The sequence below is a fragment of the Lissotriton vulgaris genome, chromosome 7 (assembly GCF_964263255.1).
Source record: "Lissotriton vulgaris chromosome 7, aLisVul1.2, whole genome shotgun sequence".
NCBI classification, from domain to species: Eukaryota; Metazoa; Chordata; class Amphibia; order Caudata; family Salamandridae; genus Lissotriton; species Lissotriton vulgaris.
In genome coordinates, this window is record NC_141695.1 from 1,333,540,943 (window position 1) to 1,333,565,525 (window position 24,583).

Below are 24,583 nucleotides of genomic sequence, written 5' to 3' on the forward strand. Positions count from 1 at the left end.
GACAAGGTCCAGAATGGAAGAGGCATCAAAAGGCAACAAGTTCCGCCTGACCCCGGGAGCCGGCCGCCTATGTCGCGGGCGATCTTAGGCCACAGCAGGGCAACAAGACTTGGGGAGGGGGCAGGAGCCAAGCGCCCCTTCCCAGTCCGCGCCACCACACCGCCCCTCGGGGGCCTCCGTCAAGCGGCTCAGGGAGGCACCGCAGGTAGCTGTTCTTCAGATCAGCTGCTCTCACCGGCAAGGCTCCCCTCCGTCAGCAGCGATCGTTGGCGCTGTGGTTGCGGCCGGAGGCCTCGCCTAGTCAACGCCCCGGCCTCTCCATCTCGTAGGCCGCAGAGTAGTCGGGGAGAAATCCCGGGAACGGCGGCATGCATTTGGATCGATGTTGCAGCAGGCTGCCATGTAAATAGTTATTTAATAAAACGTTTTACCCTGTTACTTTGCTGGTGTGTTGTATATATTTATAATATTTGCATAGGGTTTGTCGTTATTTTGGGCGGGGTGGGCGGCGGAGCCGAGCTGTCTTGCAGCCATCATGGTGTCGAGCTCAGTTCCTCTCAGTAGTTTCGTATTTCTCATGAGGGGTTGTTCCTAATGTTTCTATTTTAGCGAGGTAAAAAAGAGATCCCATTAGTGGCCTACTGATTTTGCTTGATTCCTTTTGTTTTTTCTAATGATTTTTCACTATCTGCAAAGACTAAACAGAGTATTGCGACTCTGTGCTTGTTTGTAAATAGAGAATGAACCAAAGAGAACCAATTCTAAAACAGTAAATGCTTGGATAACAATCAATCAAATGGAGAGGGAAGCAGGCACGACGGATTACAACGGGGGCAAAGGCCTGCGTTACCTACCCTTCACTATCTGCAAACAGAGAATACTCCTAAAAGAAAAGAGGGGGGGGGGCAGCGTTCAAAGCACATCAGCGTGCATAAACACGAAAATGTTTTTACCTACCACGTACTTGACATTTTAAAGCTTTTGATATTTGCTATTAAAAAACCATTGAAATTCACTGAAAAAACCATAGGTTATAGACCATATATAGTTAGGAATTAGCATTTACAAAACCTTGAAAATTCACTGAAAAAACCATGGGTTATAGACCATATATAGTTAAGGATTAGCATTTACAAAACCTTATTTTACTCACACAAAACCATCCCTAACTATATATGGTCTATAACCCATGGTTTTTTCAGTGAATTTTCAAGGTTTTGTAAATGCTAATTCCTAACTATATATGGTCTATAAACCTATGGTTTTTTCAGTTAATATATATATATATATATATATATATATATATATATATATATATATATATATATATATATATAAATATATATATATATATATATATTTATATATATATAATTATATATATATATATATATATATTACCTACTGGCGGTCGTCAGTAGGTAGTTATAGTTAGGATTTTTTTCAATGTTCAATCTCAAAATTCTATTTGGAATAACTTTGGCGCCGGTTGATGAATCTGCCTGAAAATATCCTCAAAATGGCCTCGTCGAGCTCCGGTCCTTCCCTGAAAGTTTGGGGGGGATTCGTCAAGTGGGGGCCGAGATAAAAGGGGGGTCCCAAAACGTGTTTTCCCCATGCTAATCCCTAACTATATATGGTCTATAACCCATGGTTTTTTCAGTGAATTTTCAAGGTTTTGTAAATGCTAATTCCTAACTATATATGGTCTATAAACCTATGGTTTTTTCAGTGAATATATATATATATATATATATATATATACATATATATATATATATGTATAAAAATATATTATATATATATATATATATATATATATATATATATATATATATATATATATATATATATATTACCTACTGGTGGTCGTCAGTAGGTAGTTATAGTTAGGATTTTTTTCAATGTTTAATCTCAAAATTCTATTTGGAATAACTTTGGCGCCGGTTGATGAATCTGCCTGAAAATTTCCTCAAAATGGCCTCGTCGAGCTCCGGTCCTTCCCTGAAAGTTTGGGGGGGATTCGTCAAGTGGGGGCCGAGATAAAAGGGGGTCCCAAAACGTGTTTTCCCCATGTTAATTTCCATAGGGCGGTCGACCTCACTTTTAGCCCGAACGGCTGAATGGATTTCCACCAAATTTGGCAAAATTGTAGGGACTGGTAGCCCGATGTGTCTTTGCTATGTCTCAAGATATGTGCTCCAGTGGATTTTGAGTAATTTAGGTTAAAAAAAATATATATATCTATAGGCGCGCCCCGGTACGCGCACCGGGGAGCGTTCCGGGCGCGCCACGCGACTTGCGCACGGAAAGCTGAATGGCTCACGGGTGTCTGTAAACATTCGAAACAGTCCGGAGCGGCCGCCATCTTGTGTCTCGGTAGGATTGAGACACAAGAGGTGGCAAAAATCAAAAGGGGAAATGAGCAAAAGGTGGCAGGGTACACCCCCCCTGACCCCCTAGGTTTGATGTGGGGGCAAAAAATACAATTTTTCGAATTTTCGCGGGGGGAGTGCCCGGTACGCGTACCGGAGAGCGTACCATGGAGAAAAAAGAATGACAATTTTTTTTTTTAAATAGCATTTTTTTATAAATTGGAGGTAGTTCTGAAAAGAACTTTTTTTGTTTTTGTTGTTTTATATTTTTTTTATACTTTTTAGAACGATTTTATATATTTTTTTGGATTTTTTCAGGGGAAAAACAAAAACAGGGATTCAAAAACTGCTCAACAGGAGCAAAAAAATGTGAAAATTTAGGGACTGGGAGAGCAGCGGTGTTCCTGTCTCTTTATAGTAATGAGTTCAATGCTCTGCTCCCCATAACAGAGCAGTTCGTCACAGTCCACGCATAGAATTTTAATGCCTGCAAAGACCGGCTGCACGTTTGGGACCATTCTTTCACATGTTGTTCCTGAAGGTGTTGCTCCACCAGTGGAGGTGCTGCCGCCATCTCTTGGTAAATTCCGTGCCAGCTCCCTGACACTCTTCCTGGAATAATTATTTGGGTGTCTTCTTTTGACATGCCTAATTAAATTGGCATTTCCAAAGCTATATTTTTTTAGAGGATTGCCTCTGGATAAAATACTGCCACATATTTTGCAGGTTACTTTACTAGCATTAACTTTTTTTTGTCCTTCAGGGATGTCATAAAATTTCCAGATGAAGTGGTTCTTTTTTTTCTGGAGAGGACGGTCCTCAGGCAAAAAAACATCTGAATCACTGCTGGATGACTCCCTTGCAGCCATTGCTGTAGATCAGGAAAATTATGAGAAGAAAATACACAGAACACCTCTTGTTCTCTCCAAGTGCAAATCAATAGTGAGAGAAATGGGTGGGTTTCTCAAAATTTAGAAAAAAAAAACTTCTGAACCAATGAAAAGTGCTATTTTAAAGTCACATGGCTTGATGCGCTTACGCTACGCGCCCTTGGGCGCGTCCTGGGCGCGTAGCGTAAGCGCGTCGGGGTGCTTACGTTGCGCGATCGTATACGCTCGGGCGCTTACGCGGTGCATCATAAGACGCATCTCGCGGCTACGTGATACGTGTCTTATGACGCAAGGCATGGCGTGGCGGCTACGCGATACGTCACAATGTGGTTTTCGTTCGCGGCAATAGCGCAATCCGGACGCTCACCGGTACGCGCCCCGGGGCGCGCCGCAACATTGCGCTTACCGGTGCGTTCACGGGTACGCACCCTGGGAGCGCCTCGGGTCAAAAATTTAAAAAATAAACAAATAACATATTTATACAATATAAAATTCGTTATAAAATTTTACACTTTTTATACCTATAAATATTTGCTATTAAAAAACCATTGAAATTCACTTAAAAAACCATAGGTTTCACACCAGTTATAGTTAGGAATTAGCATTTACAAAACCTATTAAATTCACTGAAAAAAACGTAGGTTTCACACCAGTTATAGTTTGCTGGAAATTTTACTGACATAAAACCATTGAAATTCCACGTTATAGTTAGTTGGACTCACTATAACTTGCGCGCCTGCAATGCACTGCTGATGACGTCACATATTACTTCACTCATGACATGGTCAGTGACATCACTCATGACATCACTGATGAGACCATCCTTGTGACAGAGTGACAGACCTCCTTTCAGTGTAATGTAACCCTGGAAACACATATTCCAAAATAGAAACATTTTTTTAAAAATGGAGATACCCATACCAGTTACGACAACCAATTCAATAATTCCACCATCTATATACACATCCACTCATTGACGAACAGTTCTATATAGTCACTCATACATATACTCACTCATCATATGTAGTGATACACCTATAAATCCTGTTACACACCGACAGTCATCCAAAAGATACTCTCACACATACTCACACATGCAAATAAACTATTGAACATCCATTTATTTGCATATACAGCTATACACACACTACCACCTTACTTTTAAGGAAACTTACACATACTTACTCTCTTAAACAATCATTTATAGAAAAACATACTTATTTAAACAGGAACTCTTTCAATCCCTCACTCTCACATATACTCACTTATATACATCAATACTCACATATACTAGATTAAAACATATGTCGTTACTGATAAAGACAAAAACATCCATGTAAACTCTTATTAAAACATTTATTCTTCCATCGACCTTTACATATACATATATAACACATATTTATTTTTTAAAAATACACACATTCACTGGATGGTCTCATCAGTGATGTCATGAGTGATGTCACTGACCATGTCATGAGTGATGTAATATGTGACGTCATCAGCAGTGCATTGCAGGCGCGCAAGTTATAGTGAGTCCAACTAACTATAACGTGGAATTTCAATGGTTTTATGTCAGTAAAATTTCCAGCTAACTATAACTGGTGTGAAACCTACGGTTTTTTCAGTGAATTTAATAGGTTTTTAAAATGCTAATTCCTAACTATAACTGGTGTGAAACCTATGGTTTTAAAGATCAGTTATACTTAGTCAACTTTATTTATGTTTGCTATACAAACCCAACTTAAACTACACAGACATTAGACATTTTAAAGTTATAGGTATGTTTTTAATTGATCATTTAGGCACCAGTTTTAAATTAATATAAGTCATACTTATAATTCACATTCATACTTATGCACCATGTTAAAATTCATAGAACTCATGCACCTCCGAACAGTCTTCTCACCTCACCCGCTACACTGCATTATCGATAACTCGCCCCTTATCCGTGCACTACCGATACCCTTTCATATTACAGAAGTAAGAGCATGTGAAAATATTGCATTAATAATAGCACTTATGGCATTTGAAATTATATAATGTGGCAGAACATAAACATGGTACAGTAATGAGTTATAGTTAATGTAGAGTGGCGAGTGAGGTGAGAAGATTGTGTATGGAGATACACAAGGTTATATGAATTGTAATATATATTTGTGTGTGTTTGCTAAAAATGTTTGTCTATGTTCATGTGTAAAACACAAAAAAACAAATATGCCCATGTATTTGCCTCTCAAATAAGGGAATCGGACATCCTCATCAGTGAGTAATTTACCCAAATCTGGAGGATTCTCGTCCCAGTACCTGGTATTTACAAAAAAAAGGAATACTGTAGTGACAGGAGGCCCTCATCATAGGTTGAGGGACTGTTCAGGGATGATCCGGGAATAGGGGATCCAGGTAGCTAAGAACCCCATACGCTGACCCATAAAAAAACTGTGCCTTTATTATGGGGGTGGTGTAGGTATGGTTAAAACAGACAATTGAGGCTAAATTATGCAGCTCATGTCCTTATTGGTCAATGTTCATGTATATTTAGATAAAGTTATACACACTTACCTACAAAGTCATAGCTGAACATTTTAAGCAAACAACACTGCATTGCAATGAAAATTAGTGGAAGTCAATTTGTGTGGCAAGGTGCAGTGTCTGTTTTATTTTCTGTGTCATCGCCTGGCACGTTCAACGACTGTGGTGGTGGAGCCTAGGATGGGTCATGACAAACAGAGCTCAGGTCCCATCTGGCCTCACTCTACAGACGCCAGTGATAGAAGGTACAGTGACACCAGCCCAGAGGGAACCTGGTCCTCCTTACATTGAGAAAGCGCGCCGTATAAAGGTAGATGCATTACTGTTCTCACTATCCCCTTATTCAGGGTGTTACCTAAAAATGATGGTAGCCCTCACCCAACAAAGTGTCATGCTTCATCATCAGGCCCCTCCTCACTCTGGTTCCCAAAAAGGAGTACCAAAAATAATAATAATAATAATAATAATAATAAGACATTTATAGAGCACCTGGCTACACCGGCTGGTGTGTCCCTGCGCTAAGAAATAGTTTCAGCTGGAGCAGCGGGAGAAAAGTTGACTATATATGATAGAGCCAGGTTTTCAGACCTCTTCAAAAGGTAGATTCCGATTTCTCTGCTCGTAGCAGAGGTGGGAGTGTGTTTCAATTCTTGGCCGCCAGGTAGCCAAATGATCGTGCTCCCTTATTATCTTCGGTATTTTGAGCAGGTGAGCTCCTGTCGATCTAAGCTGTCGACTAAGATTGTAAGGGGTTAGAAATTCACACAGATAACTGGGGCCATTCCGATGTAAGCTCCAGTGGCAGAAACACATTTATTTATTTATTTATTTATTACATTTGTATAGCGCGTTATCACCGATTGGTCTCTAAGCGCTTGTACTTGAGAAACTGATCGTTTCAGAAAGCAGTCAACCAAGTTATATCGAACCCCAGGCTTCTCGGAAAAGCACAGTTTTTAACATTCGCCTAAAAGGCAGTAGATTTGGTTCCTTCCGTAGACCCAGTGGTAGCTTATTCCAGGCTGCCGGCAGGGTAGTTGAAAAGGCACGTCCACCAAGGGTGGTCAAATGATAACGCAGGTTTACCAGAAGAGTATCCTCAGAGGAGCACAGGGTTCTCCTGGGGATATACTGCACCAGTCTGGCTTTAATGTAGCTGGGAGCATTACCAAAGACCGCCTTGTGTGCGATGCACAGACCTTTGAATAAAATCCTCTGCCTGATGGGAAGCCAATGTAATTGGCATAGAAGAGGAGAGGCGTGCGTGCCTCTAGATTTTCCAAAGATCAGTCTGGCTGCATCGTTCATCACTATTTGCAGTCTAGAGAGTAATTGCTGAGGAAGCCCAACGTAAAGGGCGTTCCCATAGTCCAACCGCCCTAAAATCATTGCAGACACCACCGTCCTTAGAGTAGAAAAAGACAGCATTGGAGAGATTTTCCGGAGTTGCCTAAGGAGGCCAACGCATGTGCCTACCACCGACAACACTTGATCTTTCATAGATAGATTACCATCAATGTGGATGCCCAAACTTTTCACCACCCTCGCTGGTGTCAGGGCCCTACCCAACTCCTGAGGCCAGAGAAGATCGTTCCAGGGGTTGCCCGAGATGGTAATGGGCAACACTTAGGTCTTCTCTGGGTTGATCTTCAAGGAGTTGGAGGACATCCAGTTACTCGTAAACTTTAGGATGTTATGTAACCTAGCTTGGGCTCCAGGTGAATCCTCAATTTGTATGATAATCTGTGTGTCGTCGGCATAGTTGTAAATCTGACACTCCATCTGATTTAGAGCGGCGATCAGAGGCTGTAAATATATATTAAAAAGGAGCAGTGAGAGGGCAGATCCCTGCGGTACCCCACAAGTTATTGCCGCTGATGTAGAGACCAAATCTGACAACTGGACCCTCTGCGATCTTCCCTGCAGGAATGAAGTTAACCAGCCCAGTGCTGTCCCCCCGATGCCCAGATCTCTCAGGCGTTTCAACAGTAGGTTGTGACTCACCATGTCAAACGCGGCTGAGAGATCTAAGAGCACCAGGGCCCCGGGGATCTTTTTGTCAGCTCTACATCTTAGATCATCCAAGATGGATACCATCACCATCTCCGTACTATGATGTTTTCGAAAGCCTGCCTGATTTCGCTCCAGCAGAGCGTTGGTCTCCAGGTGTTTTGAAAGGTGTGTCAAAACATGCTGTTCCATCATTTTAGCTAAGAAAGGTAATTGAGAGATGGGCCTATAGTTTTTTTGATTTTTAACGTCGGCCCCCGGTTTCTTAAGCAGCGGTATCAATCTAGCTTCTTTGAACGAGGTTGGGACCTGTCCCATCTCTAAGGATCTATTGAAGAGGGTAAGTACATCCTCTTCCAGTCCTGACATCACTAGTTTAAAGACATTAGGTGGGCAAGGGTCTGCCTGAGAGCCAGAATTTACTCTCTCTGCTAGACTGACCAACATCTCCTTAGTAATCAAGGGTAGTGTGTTTATGAAATGGTGTGTCTCGGGGGGATCTGGCATGATATGTAGTGGACAATCCGGAATTGGTGTCCGGGATATTTCACTCTGGATGTCTTCAATTTTTCTTATGAAGAAATCCTGGAAGTTCTGACAGTCTACCTGGGAAAACTCTGGTTTCTGCTCTTTAATGTTTCTCAATTCTTTGAGTACTTTAAAGATTTCTTTTTGTGGGACCCGGGCTGACGCTATTCTGTTCTCAAAAAACTCTGCTTTACGAGCTAATATAGCTTTTTTGTATTGTGCAAGCTCCTGCACATATAGGTTCCGGGTATTATTGCTATAATCCCTCCTCCAGGCTCTCTCCACCTTTCGAAGCGCCTGTTTCTTAGATCTTAGAGCTTCGTCAAACCAAGGAGCCCTCATCCCTCTATCCACCCATTTCACCTTTTTTGCTGGAGCAACAGCGTCAATGGCGTTCTTCAATTTATCAAGTAATATTTGACTGCCGACCTCGACATTCTCATTAGTTATATTTAGTTCTACAGAGTTTAATAGGTGTCCAACCAGCTCTTCCTTATTGATGTTATTCCATCTTCTCACCATTTTCCACACCGTTCTGGTCTGTCCCCGACCTGGTTAATCTTTCTCTGACCTGTGATTAAATAGTGATCCGACCAAGCATAAGGTGCAGTATTAACCTGGTCTGGCAAGGAATCTGTGATCCATACCAGGTCTAATGTATGACCTTTGTCATGGGTAGGGCCGGTCACTATTTGACTCATACCTAAGGCCGTTAAAGCCTCTTCGAGGTGTAGTGCTTGCCCTACCTTTGGGCAAAGCTCCCAATGAAAGTTGAAGTCTCCCATTATCATCAGATTCTCATACCGGGACCTGAGGTCATGTACGACCTCCAAAAACTGATCCAGAAAGGTTGGTTCAGCCCAAGGAGGCCGATATATCAGTAAGATGACCCAACAGGTGGAGCCCATCTCAAATTTCACTCCTAGGGCCTCTGCTCCCCCAAGATTTTCCGCGCAAATTATTTCAATCTTCCAACCGTTATTATAGAAAAACGCTACCCTCCCTCCTCTCTTTGTTCCCATACGATTGAGGCAAATAGCCTTAAAATCCGGGGGGAGGGAGGCTACCAGATCAGGTGTTGAGGACTCCTCCAGCCACGTTTCTGTGACCCCAAGGATATCAACGCTACCGTCCTGTAATAGCGAGAACATTTCTAAATTGTGCCTCTGTACGGAGCGAGTATTTAACAAACCGTACTTCAAGGTAATATCAGCCGTCCGAATATTTATCCTCTCCTTCGGCAGTAAGGACTTGTATAGCCCTTCCTGTCGTAATGAGGCTATGCATTCCTGGGTGGGTTGTACATCCACTCTGTTAAGTTGTAATAAGGAGGTTCTACCATACCTAATGAAATGGCCAGGGGTTGTGGCCCCTGGTCCCGGCTGGGCGTGGATGGGCGTAGATGGGCTCGCCACTGGCGAGCCCACGGCGCGACCGCTGCGCATCAACGCTGCGCGTAGGCATGTGGCTGGTTTAAATAGACGTCGTAGAATAGCCGCCTGACAGCTAGAACGCTGCCCTAAGATGGCGCCCAAAGAACGTCCCCACAATCCCCAAGATGGCGATAGTGTTCGTGGCTGTGGCGAGAGATCTGCTAAAACAGCGGTGAGGGCACAATTTACAGTGCCGGTGAGCGGGCATACACATAAAAAGTTCAGTGAGAAAAGTAATATCCCACCTATTAAAATGTAACCTAAAAAATAAATGCCTTAAATAGACGCGCTGCTAACTGGTATTAAGCGCTGATGCCCTCTAGTTTCAATACTTCTCTGAGGAGCCTTCTCCTGAGCAATTCAATTTCGTTATGTACCATGTACACATGGCCTTAAAAATAATTATTTTTTCCCACTGTCAGCCAGTGAAGGGAGTCAAGGGCTTTTGTCATTGAGGCACGCCTCATAATATGAGATTATTTAAGCAATGCACCTATCATCTTTTTGTTTTTCTCATAGTACCAAGTCTAAGCTTTTCCTCTGTGCTAACTGGTGAATCAGTGTCTGTCTTTGGCCAGTCTGGATAGGAAGCTTGAATGAGTACTTTGTTTGTATGCTTGAGTTGACTCCAGCAGCTTCTCCTATGTAACTACAAACAACATGTGTTCATTCTGGTAGTTGAAGGCATAAGAAACCCCAAAGATGTCTATTGATGAGATGGAAAAGGATCCAATGCATCATATGTGTGAGAACTATTTATTTACAAACAAAAAGCCTCATAACAGCCCAATCAGCTGTCAATACAAATACCAGCTTCTTCTCTTGCCTCTGCCCCCCCTAACCATAACCCCCAGCCCTGGGCATGGGACCACATGACCCAGAACACATAAGGGAGCAGCATGAGGGCAATGTGTGACTCAGGGTATGAGATATGACCTACTACAAACCCGATGACACAAAGCTTGCAAGAGGTTGAGAACTAGAAACAACTGAACACTGGATAAAGCTGCTACAACAGGCAACCTAAAATGACTTAAGTGAAATACCTTGGACATCAGCAGATGTATCTTCTGGCAAACCAGTGTTACTTGCAAATGTTGTGCAATTAATGCATTTATAACTTTGTCTATGTGTAAGAATGTGCCATTCTTCCATGAATCCACAGCACACACTAAGCATGAAGCCAGCGACCATGCAAAAAAAAAAAAATTATTTCTTTGATTTAAACTGGTGCCTTTGAATATCAAAGTAATAACCAAGACTAACTAATAAAATCTTCAGAATAGCGTGGGATCTGTGACAAATATTTCTAAAAGCTTTTCCAGAATTGAGGAGCCTACTGTATGACCCAGATGCTCTTGTTGTGTAGAGGTAATCGGTGAAATCCATTGAGGTAACCCAACTTTGAGAACAAAAAAGCCACACAGATCTTATTCAAGAAGGTTGGTTTTAGTATATTTGGAAAAGCAAGACGTGTAGAATGAGGCCTGGGAAGAATTTAAGGCAGTCTAAAGTCTCACTGTTGCAAAAGGAGAGAGAATCCCAGCCAGGAAAATGTGTAACTGGAAAATGTAGTCGATTGAAATTCCTACCACTCAAGAGAAGGGATTTCCTTGGAAAATGATAAGCTTGCCAACTCTGAAAATGTTTAGGCCCCCCTGCTAAACTGAAGAGTTGTCTTGCTTAATAAAGTCCCTTCTAGGGTATAAATGTCTTGAATCTTTGGAAACCTGCAACTATCTGGCTGTTAGACCAAATGCCCAGAAGCAAAAGCAGAGTCTGTTGGTATGACGCCCAGCCTCCCTGTGCCATGAGGGACAGTAGGACCCAGCCCAGGGGTTCTCTTGGGAAGACTACCTTAAGAGCTAATAAAATCTTAGACCTGGCGCCACATAGCTCTGTATGTGTTTATAGGGTGTATCTTGACCCAACAAAAATGTATTGTGCAAAGATGTTGTCCTTGACTAGAAGAATCTAAGAAAAACATCAGTGATTGGGGTTTATGTTAGAATATCAGCAACAGAAATACCATCCTACAAAAATAATGTGGCCAAAATATTGACAACTAAAGTCTCGACCCCAATGGCCTGCACCCCCCTTTTTACCCCCAGCGGTTCTCGCAGCGCAAGGTTGCTTACCTGGCCTCAGGGTTAGGACCCGGGCCAAAGCCATTGGTCCTGATGCTGGACTCGCCTCAGTTTGAATGGACACTGCCCTCGTTAACTATATTTAGGTAAATATTGCACGACTGCTGCACTGTGCAATTAGAGGTGTATTAGAACAAGCTTTTCTTTTTTACAATTTTAAGTTTATTTATCTAAATTAGACTATTTTTTCTGACTAGTTATTTCTTGATAATTCTTTCAAGACTTTAGTGGTATTTAGCTCACTCATCTTCCTTCTATTGCATTGTGGTTGCTTACTCCTGCCTCCTGCAGTACCTCTTTCAGAGGTAAGGCTTGATCCTGGCCCACACTGCCGATGAGAGTTCCAAGACTAATTCAATGATACTTGTGTTGTAAATTGACATCAATGGGTTAGCATTAGCAGCAGCCATCCTGTATTTAGAAGTTATCTTATCCATTTTGTGAAAGCCATTTTGTAGTTCTGGCAGCCATTTTAGTTTGCCATGTACTGCCACGTGCTCGCCATGTGCTCTGTCCTCCCTCAGTGTTGACTGCTCTTGTAATCTGCCAAGAAACGAACTATATGTAGCATCTTCCACCTTCGCACATGCCCAAAAGGGCCTAGCTAGTAGAATGCACCTGCTTCTCTAGTATTACTGCCAGGCTACTTTTGCTGCTGTATGGAGAAGTAACTCTCCTCCCACTTTGTTGAGCAAGCAGATCTTGTATGCCCATCTTACTCATTTTTGTATGCTTACATGTGCCAGGACTTCCCCTTGGTCTTATGATGACTATGTAACCCTAAGCATATATAAGGCCTCTGTATTCTGCACTCCTCAGCCTGCCTCATTCAGTTGCTAAGACATCTGTGTGACGTAGTCTGACTCATTTGAGGTTAATAAAGATGTAACTTTTATATTTCAGCTTCTGTGCCGATTTCTTCCTTGTTGGTTTAAAAGGACCAAGTATCAGTGGGAACCCTAAGAAGGTTTTTTGATTTCTTCAGTTGGCGCTCCAACATGGACCTCATCAGAGAAGTGGCTATCTAAGGGAGTGATCTTGTCAGGAGACAGAAATCTACTGAGGAGGACAGGACAGGATTCTACTAAGGAGGTACTCTGTGCACGGAGATTCTGGGGATTCTCTGTCTCTGCATACCAGTATATTTCTGATCTTCCTGATTTTGATCCTCCACATGATGTCACCCCTGATTGAGAATCTTTTTGGCTTGAGTATTCTAAAAAAGACGGTTGGGTCAATCAGAACTTGGGAGTTAGAATATGGACAACCATTTGTTTGGTAGGAGTCGTTCTGCGGCACTTGCTGTTGGTTTTGATGCCTTTGATTGGTAAGGTAGGTTAGTAACACTTACTGTGGCTTAGATTTGAGTTTCACAACTTTTGATTAGTATGTATGTAATATGTAAATTGCAATTTATGTAGGCAGGTAATGAGGAGATTTTTCTCTATTTGACTTTGATTGAACGGCGCAACGTACAAAGAGTACCTTAAGTGCTACTTTGATTATATGATATTTGCATATTTTGCAATATTTTTGGCATGCCTGTTTCAAGCAAACATTGAAGAATGTGTTGCTTTTTGGAGGTACCATAGTGAGATGTGGATTAAATTAGCCGGCTCCCTTGAGGGAATAGCTAGATAGGTTTAGGTATAAAAACATATTTCTTCCTTGGTGATTTTGTATCCCCATGGAATTCAAATATGGACAGAATACAAACAAGGATCCTTCTTCTACGCAATTTTATGAAAGGAGATATGCAGAGTGATTTTTGGGTGTTCTGCCAGCCAAAACTAGTGAATTGAGTGTATTTTGGCTTCTTGGAAATAAAACAGTCTGTTAGGCTGTTTTTGCAGTCTTTTGGAACACTATTGAGAAGCGCATCTTGTAAATATGAATTACAACTACTATTTACAAATGGTTTGGTTTAAGTACAGTCTGTGGGCTGTCCTTTGTTTCTGTCCTAAGTGTTGATCTGTGGGTTGAATGTGTGTTTTAATGTCTATGTGGTTCGTAGTTTTACATTGCAACTTCTGTAAGTAAATAGCGATCGCGCTCTTTGTGTAAGGATTGCTAGCCTTAAGCGCGCTGTATTGTGTGTCCTGAGTGTTTTACCCCCTTCTGTATATGTCTGGAATGAGCTCAACGTGTGTGTTTGTGTTTTTTTGCTGTCATCAGTCTGTTCTGCAAAATGTCATTTAAATAATATTAAATAAAAATCCAGAAATGAACCATATGATATGCTAAATAACTGTATGTTATTATTAAATTGATAAGAGTAAGAAATTATATGTACAAACGGCCAATGCTTAAAAGATAAAATTAGAATTCCCATTCAATAGGAATAAAATAGGCCTCAAAACAAAATTGTGTGTTTTGTAATAAATAAACAATCATCAAACATTTTTCTTACATTGTATTAGATATTAACAGGCAAACACTTCATCTGAAGTAAATGTTTGCTGAACTAAAAAACATATTATAGAACATGCATTGAAATACCTCAGTTTTAAATAGACTGCCACAGTGCTTACATTTCAACACTGAAAAAAGCTTTCCACCACCTGTGTTTTTACTGCCGCTAAGCAACCAGCTGTTGTTTTTGTAGGCCATGGAGAGACAGGGATGTTGATTCATCTAGGATTCTGCAGTGCTAGCATGGTGTAAAATCCTGCATTTCAGACTGCTGTTTTAAAAAGTTACAAAAATCAGGTTCATTATTTTAGATACCAGGAAAATATTTAACGTAGGGATTTCCTTTCTTGAAGTTTTTTTTACATAAGCATATTCATGGTTCTGATGTTAAATAATGACTGTCCTTTTTAAAAAAGTGGCGCAAAACTTTTCATGTTTCAAGTTAGGCTTCTGTGCTTGCATCTAAATATGATAGGCAAGGGATGCAGCTTGCTTTTCATGTGGAGTTATCAAAAATTATTGGTTTTATTTTTTCAAAAAATTATTAATTATGAAAAATTATTATAAAAATAAGTGCTTTTAAATTCGTTTTTTAATATTTATAAACCTTAATACTCATACTCTGACCTCCTAGCATTAAAATTAAATTTAAGTTGTTTTGTACCGCATAATGAGGATATTTGCATATGGAATTTCACTCTGCACAGGCGTAAAAAACTCATTTTTATAAAGGTATATATGATTATTTTCAATTTCTAACTCCTGGGCTATGTAATGAACATTCTGATAATGAATATTATGCAAAACAATTATAGGATATTCATTTTTAAGTGCCCCAAACATCAAAGTCGAAATTGGGTAAATTTCACTATTTAAACAGCATTTCTATGCCATTCAGAGCAGTTTTTAAAGTGCTTTAGGCTTCAGTAAATGCATACATTTAGGTATAATACAAATAACTGACTTCTAGATTTTTAGACAAGTATATTACCCACTGCTTATAATTGACAATATGTATAAAAAACCAGCAGACGTTATTAAACTAACAAACAGGGGAATGGGTCAGCTTTCTGTTTTCAGGGTGACTTTGAATAGGGAAAGCTGTATGGAATACTTTGCACACAGAATAGGACAGCTGAGAAGAGTTAAAAGTCCGTTCTATATTTAGAAGCATAGCATGGCTCCCAGAGCAAAGTTTCCTTTGACATTTTGACCTCTGAAATTTTTTGAAAGAGGACAGGGGAAAAAAGAGAAGTCTTACCTTTTTTTGGCAAAAAAAACAAGTTTTATGCACTCATATGAATATACCACAATACAATTGTATATGTGAGCTTGGCCATATATACAGCACTAATGCTTTTAGTTTGGTGCTTACTGGGGCTGAGCTAATGGGATTTAGTAATTCATTCACCCTCATGTTACATTTGCTAAAAGGGTTTGGGTATTCATTTTATTTTTAGCCCTCTCAAAAGTGCTATGTACCTCCTATAACTTTGTTTATGCCCAGTTGCTACAAATAGGGGTTGATAGTGTTGACAGAAGTGAAACTTGTTTTAGGTTTCCTACTGTGAAAATGGGGGAAGGAGGCTAGCTCCTCTACAAATTAAGGCTAGGTAATATGTATGTTGCTCTCTCCTTTTCTCAACATTTGTTTAGCCTGTCTAAACTGTCTATGAAATAGCAATGAGACATTTAATTGGCTATTCAGTAATACTGTTTTAAACATTGTTAGCATTAATAAAATGAATAAATATATGTTTTATTACTGCCCATCCTGTTTGATGAAATTATGACAGGATCAGTAGTCTAGATTGTTGTTTCCTTATTTTGACCTTTAAGGGGAATTAGATATGGGTAGTTTTGTTCTACAAGTCTTAGGTGATAACACCATTATTGTAGTTTTGCAAGGGCATTGGTAGTTTTTTTCATTAGCTAGTCTGTGTAAATAAACTGACAGTCCTTATTAGAGCTGATGTTGCATAGTCTGGATCATGAAAAGTAAAATGCAGGGAAGATGCCCATGTGATCCTTAGCAAAAAATGTTTTGAAGAAAATAATGTTTTATAGATAAGAAACCCTGTTAAATTAGCAGTTTTAGATTTTCCTGCTGCTCCTATAACACGAGAGCATGGTCCTAAAACGTACAATGTAGGTGCTTTTTATTAAGAAGAATCATTTTAGAAGTGTCTGCATTCTTGTACAAGTAATGTAAAGTTTATGAGCAAAAGTGTAGAACATTTCCTTTTTTTCAGGGTTTTCAGATTAGCACACAGGAATACACCAATGTGAGGATTTAGAGTATGTCTGTGTTGTTTTTCTCTTTTCCTATGAGTTTAGAAAATTAATACAGACTTCCTTGTCGGCTTGGGATTGGGTGATGTATTACTCTTGTTCACCAAAGAGTTCCTTTTATATTTGACAATAGGTCCAGGCTGTTGTTTTTTTTACTCGCACATAGATAGATGGAAGTGGTTCTTGGGTGCCTTGCTAATATGTGGGGCGTCCCAAGACTAGGAAATATTTTGAAACTATCCTCTCTGTTGATAGACTGTTTCTGTGCCTTGTCTAAAGACCTTTTGTTCTGTCCACCTATAGATATTTGCTGCTTTGCAACCACTACCAGAGGGACCCGGACATCCGATTCAGCCTGGAGAGTCAGCGTCAGCATCAGTCCAGCTTGAAGGTAACCAGCACAGGCATTGCTGGCAACTAGGACCTCAGTGAAGGCGGAAGCTCTGTAATAAAGTGTATACCCCTGCCACTGTCTTGGGCGAAAGACGGGGTCACAAATCAGAAAGGAGAAATCGTGGATCATGCCCAGCTGAGAGTCACAGACCAACCAGAATGGCGAGGCGGCTTTGCTTGAGGTGACCCCTTTTGAAACAAGGGTTGCTTCATAGCATCAGGCCTCTGAATCCTGGTCCTAAAGTGAATACAAGTTTGCTCCTTTGTTTGTTGGTCAAGAGGTGCCTGAGCACACTGGATGCAATGTTTTGCCCCAACGAATGAGCAGTGCGCCAGCAGAGCAATACCAGAGTTATGGAAGGACTTGATATTAGGGTACAGGTGCTATGTCTCTGATGCCTGTTAGATTGAAGTGAAGAAAACTGGTTCACTGCCTGAGACACTGGACAGGATCGCTAAGAGCATTTGCCTGGTGGGTGACTGACCTATCCTGAAAGAAGAGACTTTTCCCTTGGAACTGGGCTGTGTTTCTTGAGTTGCGAGTTGTGCAGCTCCACCGTGGAAACAACAAGAGCCTGCCTTTGAGGCTCAAACGGACACAGGGAGGGAACTCCCCTCTGGTTGGTTGTACAGCGGCTTCAATTTCCCCAAGGACCTCTTCTTTTTCTTGTCAAAAATGTACCCCTTTAGTCGTCCCATTTTTTAGGAGAAGCAGCCCTTTGCAGCTCTTCATTCTAATTCCTATGGCCCTGTGTGGTCCTCCTGGTCCCTTGGAGCCCGGCTTGTTTTTGTAATAATATGTTTAGTCGCTTTAATATTTGCATTAGTTATACTTATTATGCACGAAAAACAAATTTCTGAGCAATTGAAAAATGTGACTTTGCCCTTTCCTTGAATGTATTACATTGATGTTCTAGCCCTCATAAAAAGAAAATGTAACAGTCAATTGGAAAATGTTTTTATTAGAGATGTCCTGTTAGCTATTATAAAATGGATAGTCACTGAAATGCATAGGAGCCCTGAAAATGTTTACTAGATGATTTTAGGATTTGCTTTTGCTTAGGACTAGAAAGATGATAATTCTGTTTGTAATAGTGGTCATTACTCTCTCCTGCTATCTGTATGTTAATTATGACCCAATGCTCCGTTCTCTTTGTATTCCTGCTTATGCTTATATATACCCGCTTAATGAAATGTTTAAATGGAAAATACCCACCTAGCAATGAATTAGGAAATTGATAAAATTATGAAAATTAATGTGCAAATATTTTCTATGTTCCTACTGGATCATAGGAATGTCTTCAGCTAATGCTAAAAGAGTTGTCTGTTGTAAATTGACAGCAATGGATTAGCATTAGCAGAAGCCATCCTGTATTTCGAAGTTATCTTATCCATTTTGCGAAAGCCATTTTGTATTTCTGGCAGCCATTTTAGTTTGCCATGTGCTGCCACGTGCTCGGCATGTACTATGTCCTCCCTCAATGTGGACTGCTCTTGTAATCTGCCTAGAAACAAACTATATTTAGCATCTTCCACCTTCGCACATGCCCAGAAGGGCCTAGCTAGTAGAATGCACCTGATTCTCTAGTATAACTGTCAGGCTATTTTTGCTCATGTATGGAGAAGTAACTCTCATCCCACTTTGTTGAGCAAGCAGATCTTGTATGCCCATCTTAGTCATTTTTGCATGCTTACATATGCCAGGACTGCCCATTGGTCTTATGATGACTATGTAACCCTAAGCATATATAAGGCCTCTGTTTTCTACACTCCTCAGACTGCCTCATTCAGTTGCTAAGGCTTCTGTGTGACTTAGTCTGACTGATTTGAGGTTAATAAAGATGTAACTTTTATATTTCAGCTTCTGTGCCAATTTCTTCCTTGTTGGTTTAAAAGGACCAAGTATCAGTGGGACCCCAAAGAAGGTTTTTTGATTTCTTCACTTGGGCCTCCTTTCTTTTTACTGGGATTGGGTGTTGCAGAGGTTTGGCTAATGTGTATTTTATCACCCTAAATTATATGTTGGGCTTAAAGCAGGCCATATAAAGCTTTTAATATATTTACAGCACTGTAACAAGCATTCTCCGTCTCTTTCCTTCCCCCGACCAAGTGTCCATATCTAGACACAACGTGCACCAGTTTGAGGACTAACAAAAGGTGTCTGGATTCAGCTTCAGCCCGAAAACAAATGCAAGCAAGATGGCGCTTCATGGGTCTCTTACGTTAATCTGTGCAATAGAGCAACATTTGAGACAGGTAGGATGTGATTCGGGGTTGTACATGTGAGAACAATTCTTAAGTCTGAGATGAAAAAGTGCAAACTTGTGGCGTGACTGCAAATGTAATCCATTCCTGGGTTACCAATGCTAATATGCACTGCATGCACTCCCTTTATTCTTTCCATTTAGGTACATTTTGTAACAATGCTGCAAAATCTATGACCCAAATATGCCCCTAGAGAAAAATGATTGTGTAATGCACCATATGTTTTTCTTACCACCTTTTGAAGGTCCAGTTGACTGAATACATAAAAGAGAGGAAACAATGCATCTGTATTTTTGTTTAGATTCTTTGAGTTCTTTCAAAGAGACCAAACATAGTACAATCTGCACAGACAACGAGCCTCCCACAATTGAACCTGACACCCATCTCATGTACCCAAGTAAAATCAGAGGTACACCTCAACTTACACAGTGTAACCACTGACAAAAGCTGTCACCTACCACAATGTAGACAGGGACAAATTGCTCAAGTCCCACAGGGTAATCAGAGAGACACCCCCCGCCACTAGTACAGTCAGGGACAGATCTCTCCTTTTCCCCAGTTTAATCATAGATATTCTCCACTACCTAGTCTCGTGGAGGTTGAGCCAAGTTTGATTATACATGATTTTGTTGTGACTTTAGCTATAGTAGTGATGTTATGGAGTGCTGTGGTGAGTTGTTGATTTTGCTTGTTTGGTTGGAGTGAGGCATTTAGCAGGACATTTAGAGTTGGAAGTCACTGTGTAGAAAGACTTACCAGCAGTGGAACCTGCAAGTGAACTGGAGGCCTTGGCCATGGTCCCTGTAGACATTGACGTGGTTGCAGTGGCGGTGGATATGGTAGATGTTTTGTTTGTTACAGAGATTAGATTGGGAGTGATGGTGGTCTGAAAGTAGACTGTTGGTTTTGTGGTCATATTCATCACGTCTGAGGTGGGTGCTGAACTGAACTCCACTTCTGGGACATGTTGCTTTATCCAGGCATCATAGGCAGTCACCAAGGTGTAGACCCCGGGTCGGTTTGGCAAGGCACAGCCATATCCCCAGCTCACTACTCCAGCAAGGAACCAACTGCTTCCCAACTTGCACACTAGCGGCCCTCCAGAATCACCCTGGTACATAATTAAAAGGGAGGTTAGTACATTTGAATTTCTGGAGGAGGGTGGTAGCCACACTCAGGCCTCAACCTTAGCCATTGTCAGGGTGAACCACAAAAGTCACTAAATTAACCAATGCTTAACCCTCTGGTAGCTTGGCACAAAAGCAGTCAGGCTTAACATAGGCGCAATGTGTGAAGTATTTATGCAGCATACAAACAGTAAAAAAATGAAAATACAGCACAAGCAAAGCCCAAAACTGAATTTGGAGAACATAGAGTAAATTGCAATGAATAAAATGATACCACAACAACAAAGATCCAATCAGTAGAACCAGAGATATGCAATTTCAATGTTTAAGGCAGATATAGCGCCTAAAAGCACAAAGCTCCACTTGAGGTAAATCTGGTCATGCTAAACTGGTGGAAAGTCACAAATTAGGGCTGACCTCCATCGAGCATGGGTCAGATACAGGTACCAGATTAGTCCAGGTGAAAATATTACCTTCTCAAAGTTTGGTGTGAAGAGTTCCGTTTCCAGGTGGAGGAAGCGGCGTGGAGCAAGAATAGTGTCACAGACGGTTGTCTTTGTAGTGTAAAGAGCAGGCCTTGCATCGCAGACGGTCATTGCTGTAGATCCAATCAGGCGTCAGAGGACAGACAACTTACCCTTGGAGTCAGTCAGGCAACTTGAGATAATGGGAGCAGGTCTAATCTTCCTTCTCGGACATCAGGGTAGGACGAAAGCAGCAAGAGAGCCCTTCAGGGGACAAGGAAGGCCTCAAGCAGCAGGGCAGTCCTTTTGGGGAACAAGTCGAACTTAAAGCAGCATGACAGTCCTCTGGGGCACATGGCGGCTTCTAGCAGCTGGGCAGACCTCTGGGTGAAAAGACAGGCCTGAAGAGAAGGCCAGTCCTCTGGAGAACAAGGCAGTGCCATCTCTTGTAATGTCTGCAGATCCAGGAGTGTACTGAAGAAGTGTGTGGGAATCCTCTGGGTTACCCTCACATCTGGTAACAGAAAGCTCTTCCGTTCCCCGGTCAAGGCTCCAAGAAGTCTGGGGTGACAAAAACTAGTGTCAGGTTCCCTTGTGTGTGTGCTTGAGGCAATCCTTTGAAATGTTAGTGGGGCAAGTAACACCTCTCCCCCAGGAGTCCAAGCAGGATGGCCCATCCTGCCTCCATCCAGCCCCCATTGTCTCAGTTTTGAGCAGGAATACACAAACTCCAACAGTAGATCCATTCACAGCCCTGTGACCCAGACACTGGCAAAAGCCCAAAATTGGTAGGGCTGAAAAATACCAAATTAAAATTTGACTTTACCATTGAAAAGCATTTTAAATCACAGATAATTTGAGTTTAAACATGTATTTCTACCTGTTCCCAATCAAACGTTAGCACTTATTAAATGGAATGAGGGAACCCAATGGTATCCTATGGGAGAGGGAGGCCTTACAGTGGGAAAAAATAGATTTTGTAGTTATCTACTACCAGGTCATGTAAACTTAAAATGCATGTCCAACTTTTTACTTTTGCTCAAGATCTGTTTATTAAATTTTCAAAAACATTACAATATAATTGCAGTTGAAAAATAACCTTCATCAGATTTTTGCATAGTAGTAGCTGAACATTTAGGACCACATACAAGTATTACAATAACACTGGCCAAGGCGCCTGGGAGAGAGTGAGCTTGAGGTGTACATACTCACACTTATTGAGAAGCCAGAATAGCCTTAGCAAAGGCCTGTGCACTGTGGTCTCTTGATGGTGTGTGTCTATTTGGAGGGTGAAACTATTGAACCAACAAATACCAGGGAGGGGGGAGTGGAAAGTAAAGGATCCCTGATCGGTCTCTCTCATCATAAGGGTGTAGGAGAAAAAAAAGAGGGTGGGGTCACTTGCAGTGCGAGGGCACGCTAACTGACCCGTAAGGGGGCAGTGAGGAGGACTTTGCATTACCCCAGTATATCAAACAGATTAAGTGTGCGCAGCCTGGGAGTCTGGAAGCATAAATATTCTAAGCTGAACAAAAGAGGTGTAGAGAGGCATAGGAATCTCTTATCGCTGCAGGACAGTTTGTGTTTCATCGGCTCCATGGTGATGGCGTGCCAGAGTTGTGTGAACCATGATGCTGCAGATGAGGCTGAAGGGGACTGCTCGGCTCGGGCTATAAGCTGTTTGGCCGTGCCGGTCATGTGGCGCACTACATACCAGTCCGCGTGTGTCATAGCAGTCATAGATGTAGGTTGGATGCCCAAGATGAGTACCTTGTAGTTATCCAGTATAGAGTAGCCCAGAGAGCCCTTCATATGACTCAGGATCTTCTTCCCAAAACAAAAATGTTTAGGGAGGGGCACGCCCACCAAGTGTAATGGAAGTCACCCACTTGTGCTCCACATCTCCAGCATGCAGCAAAAGCTGCAGGGAACATTGTGCGGGGACAGGCCGGGGTGTAATGCTATTGAAGCTTGACCTCATATGCTACTTCTTGTTGGGAGATGCTTCTATGTGTTCATGGGATTTCTCACCAGAGCAATTCCCACTGCTTCTGGGTGATGTCTGGAGTCCATTTCCATTAGTAGGGATGATGGGGGAGGAGACGTGACTGTTGCAGGGTGTTGTATGTCTTAGATACCAGACCTTGCATGCCAAGTTGCTCAAAAAGAGTACGGGACAGGTAGTGGTCTCTGCGCTGGTCAACGTTTTAAATACAATGCACCCTGTCCTATGGGCTTTTTAGGGCTTACCTTAGGGGGTGACTTATATGCATTAAAAATGAACGTTTGGGCCTGATAAAAGGTTTATTTTTGAAAGATCGAAATGGCAGTTTAAAACTACATTACAGGTTGCAATGGCAGGCCTGAGACATGTTTAAAATGGGTAAGTTACTAGGTGGCACAATGAGTGCTGCAGGGTCACTAGTATCATTTAATTTACAGGCTCTGGGTACATCCAATACCACTTTACTAGGAATGCACAAGTAGTGTCTATCAGGCGTAGGCCACTTTCACCATCTGTGTGGGAGAAAGCACAAGCAGTTAAGCACTGGTTAGCAGTCTTAAAACGCATGTTAACAAAAATGAAATTCAGATAACAGGAGGGGTGAAGGCAAAATGTTTGGGGTAATCCTGCAGAGATGGACAATCCTAAATGACTTTGATGGTCTTCCCTACTCAGGGGATAGAATTTGGAAAATGGCCCTCTACCGCAGAGGCACTTGTCACTTGTTTGCCCTTCTGAACCACGTTGGATCCCTTTGTCAACACTCTCCTGAGCCGCTGGACTGACCTATTGAGAACCCTTCTTCTCACTTGTAGACGGCATCTACGAAGCTTCTGACCTTAATTTGTTCACAAATGCATCCCTGTGGCAGACATTACCCCCATGGCCAACAACGTAATTTGACCCATTCTGTCCCTTGGATCAGACTTCTATCCCCAACCCGAGGAAAACCCTGTCCATAAGGACAACAGTCAAGAGAAGTTACTGGCAGCTGTCAGTGTCACGAGCAAGGCCCAGGCCATCTACTGCCAGCTGGAGGATCTAAGAGGAGCCCAGCTGGGCCATCTACTGCCAGGTGGAGGCTCTAAGAGGAGCCCTTAGCGAGACCTCACTTCCAGTCTTGGGGCTAGCAAGAATTTCCCTAACTGCTGTTGAGACTTCCTAGACCTCTGATGTTTATTAGAGTGGGGTGCATCAGCCCGGGTATTAAAAACCTTTCTTCTACTTTCCCTCCTACCATTTCATGGTCTGTAACCTGTGGCTGAACAGGTGCTAGACAAGCCAGTACTACCAGGGGGGGAAGCACCCCCCCCTTAAAGGGTGACACACACTGTCTGTGTCATGAGAGGTTTGTCTGGTGCAGGTCTACATCCCTCTGTCTTTGTGAAAGCCTCAGGGAGCACCTCCAGGTCAGAAGTGGTCTCACCACGGTCAGTCTTGAGGTGCTCTGTTCTCAGATCTGATTATCAGGTTCTCCCACTGTGGACTGTCTCCACCCCGCCCCTCCATCTGATCCTCCGTACTTCCAGAAACCTGAGCCTTCGGGATGCCCTGGGTGGCCGCCCTTCTTTGTTCTTGTAACACTGGTGGTAACTTATTTACCAGAATGCAGTCAATGGGCATCTAGGGACTAAATTACCTTTGTCATGGATGATTCTCCACCACATTCCAGTGCTAACAGAGCCATAGGGCTGAAAAAGTCCTGCCAATGGG

The 24,583-nt window shown here is 41.9% G+C and overlaps 1 protein-coding gene across 1 annotated transcript in view; it reads right to left on the reverse strand.

The window, feature by feature from the left end:
- Positions 1-24,583, reverse strand: part of LOC147703633 (transmembrane protease serine 9-like) — a 96,388-nt gene that overhangs the window by 39,704 nt on the left and 32,101 nt on the right. The window contains exon 5 of the mRNA XM_086929528.1: positions 20,173-20,385. Within this exon, the coding sequence (XP_086785654.1) occupies positions 20,173-20,385 (213 nt within the window). The remainder of the gene's footprint in view (positions 1-20,172; positions 20,386-24,583) is intronic.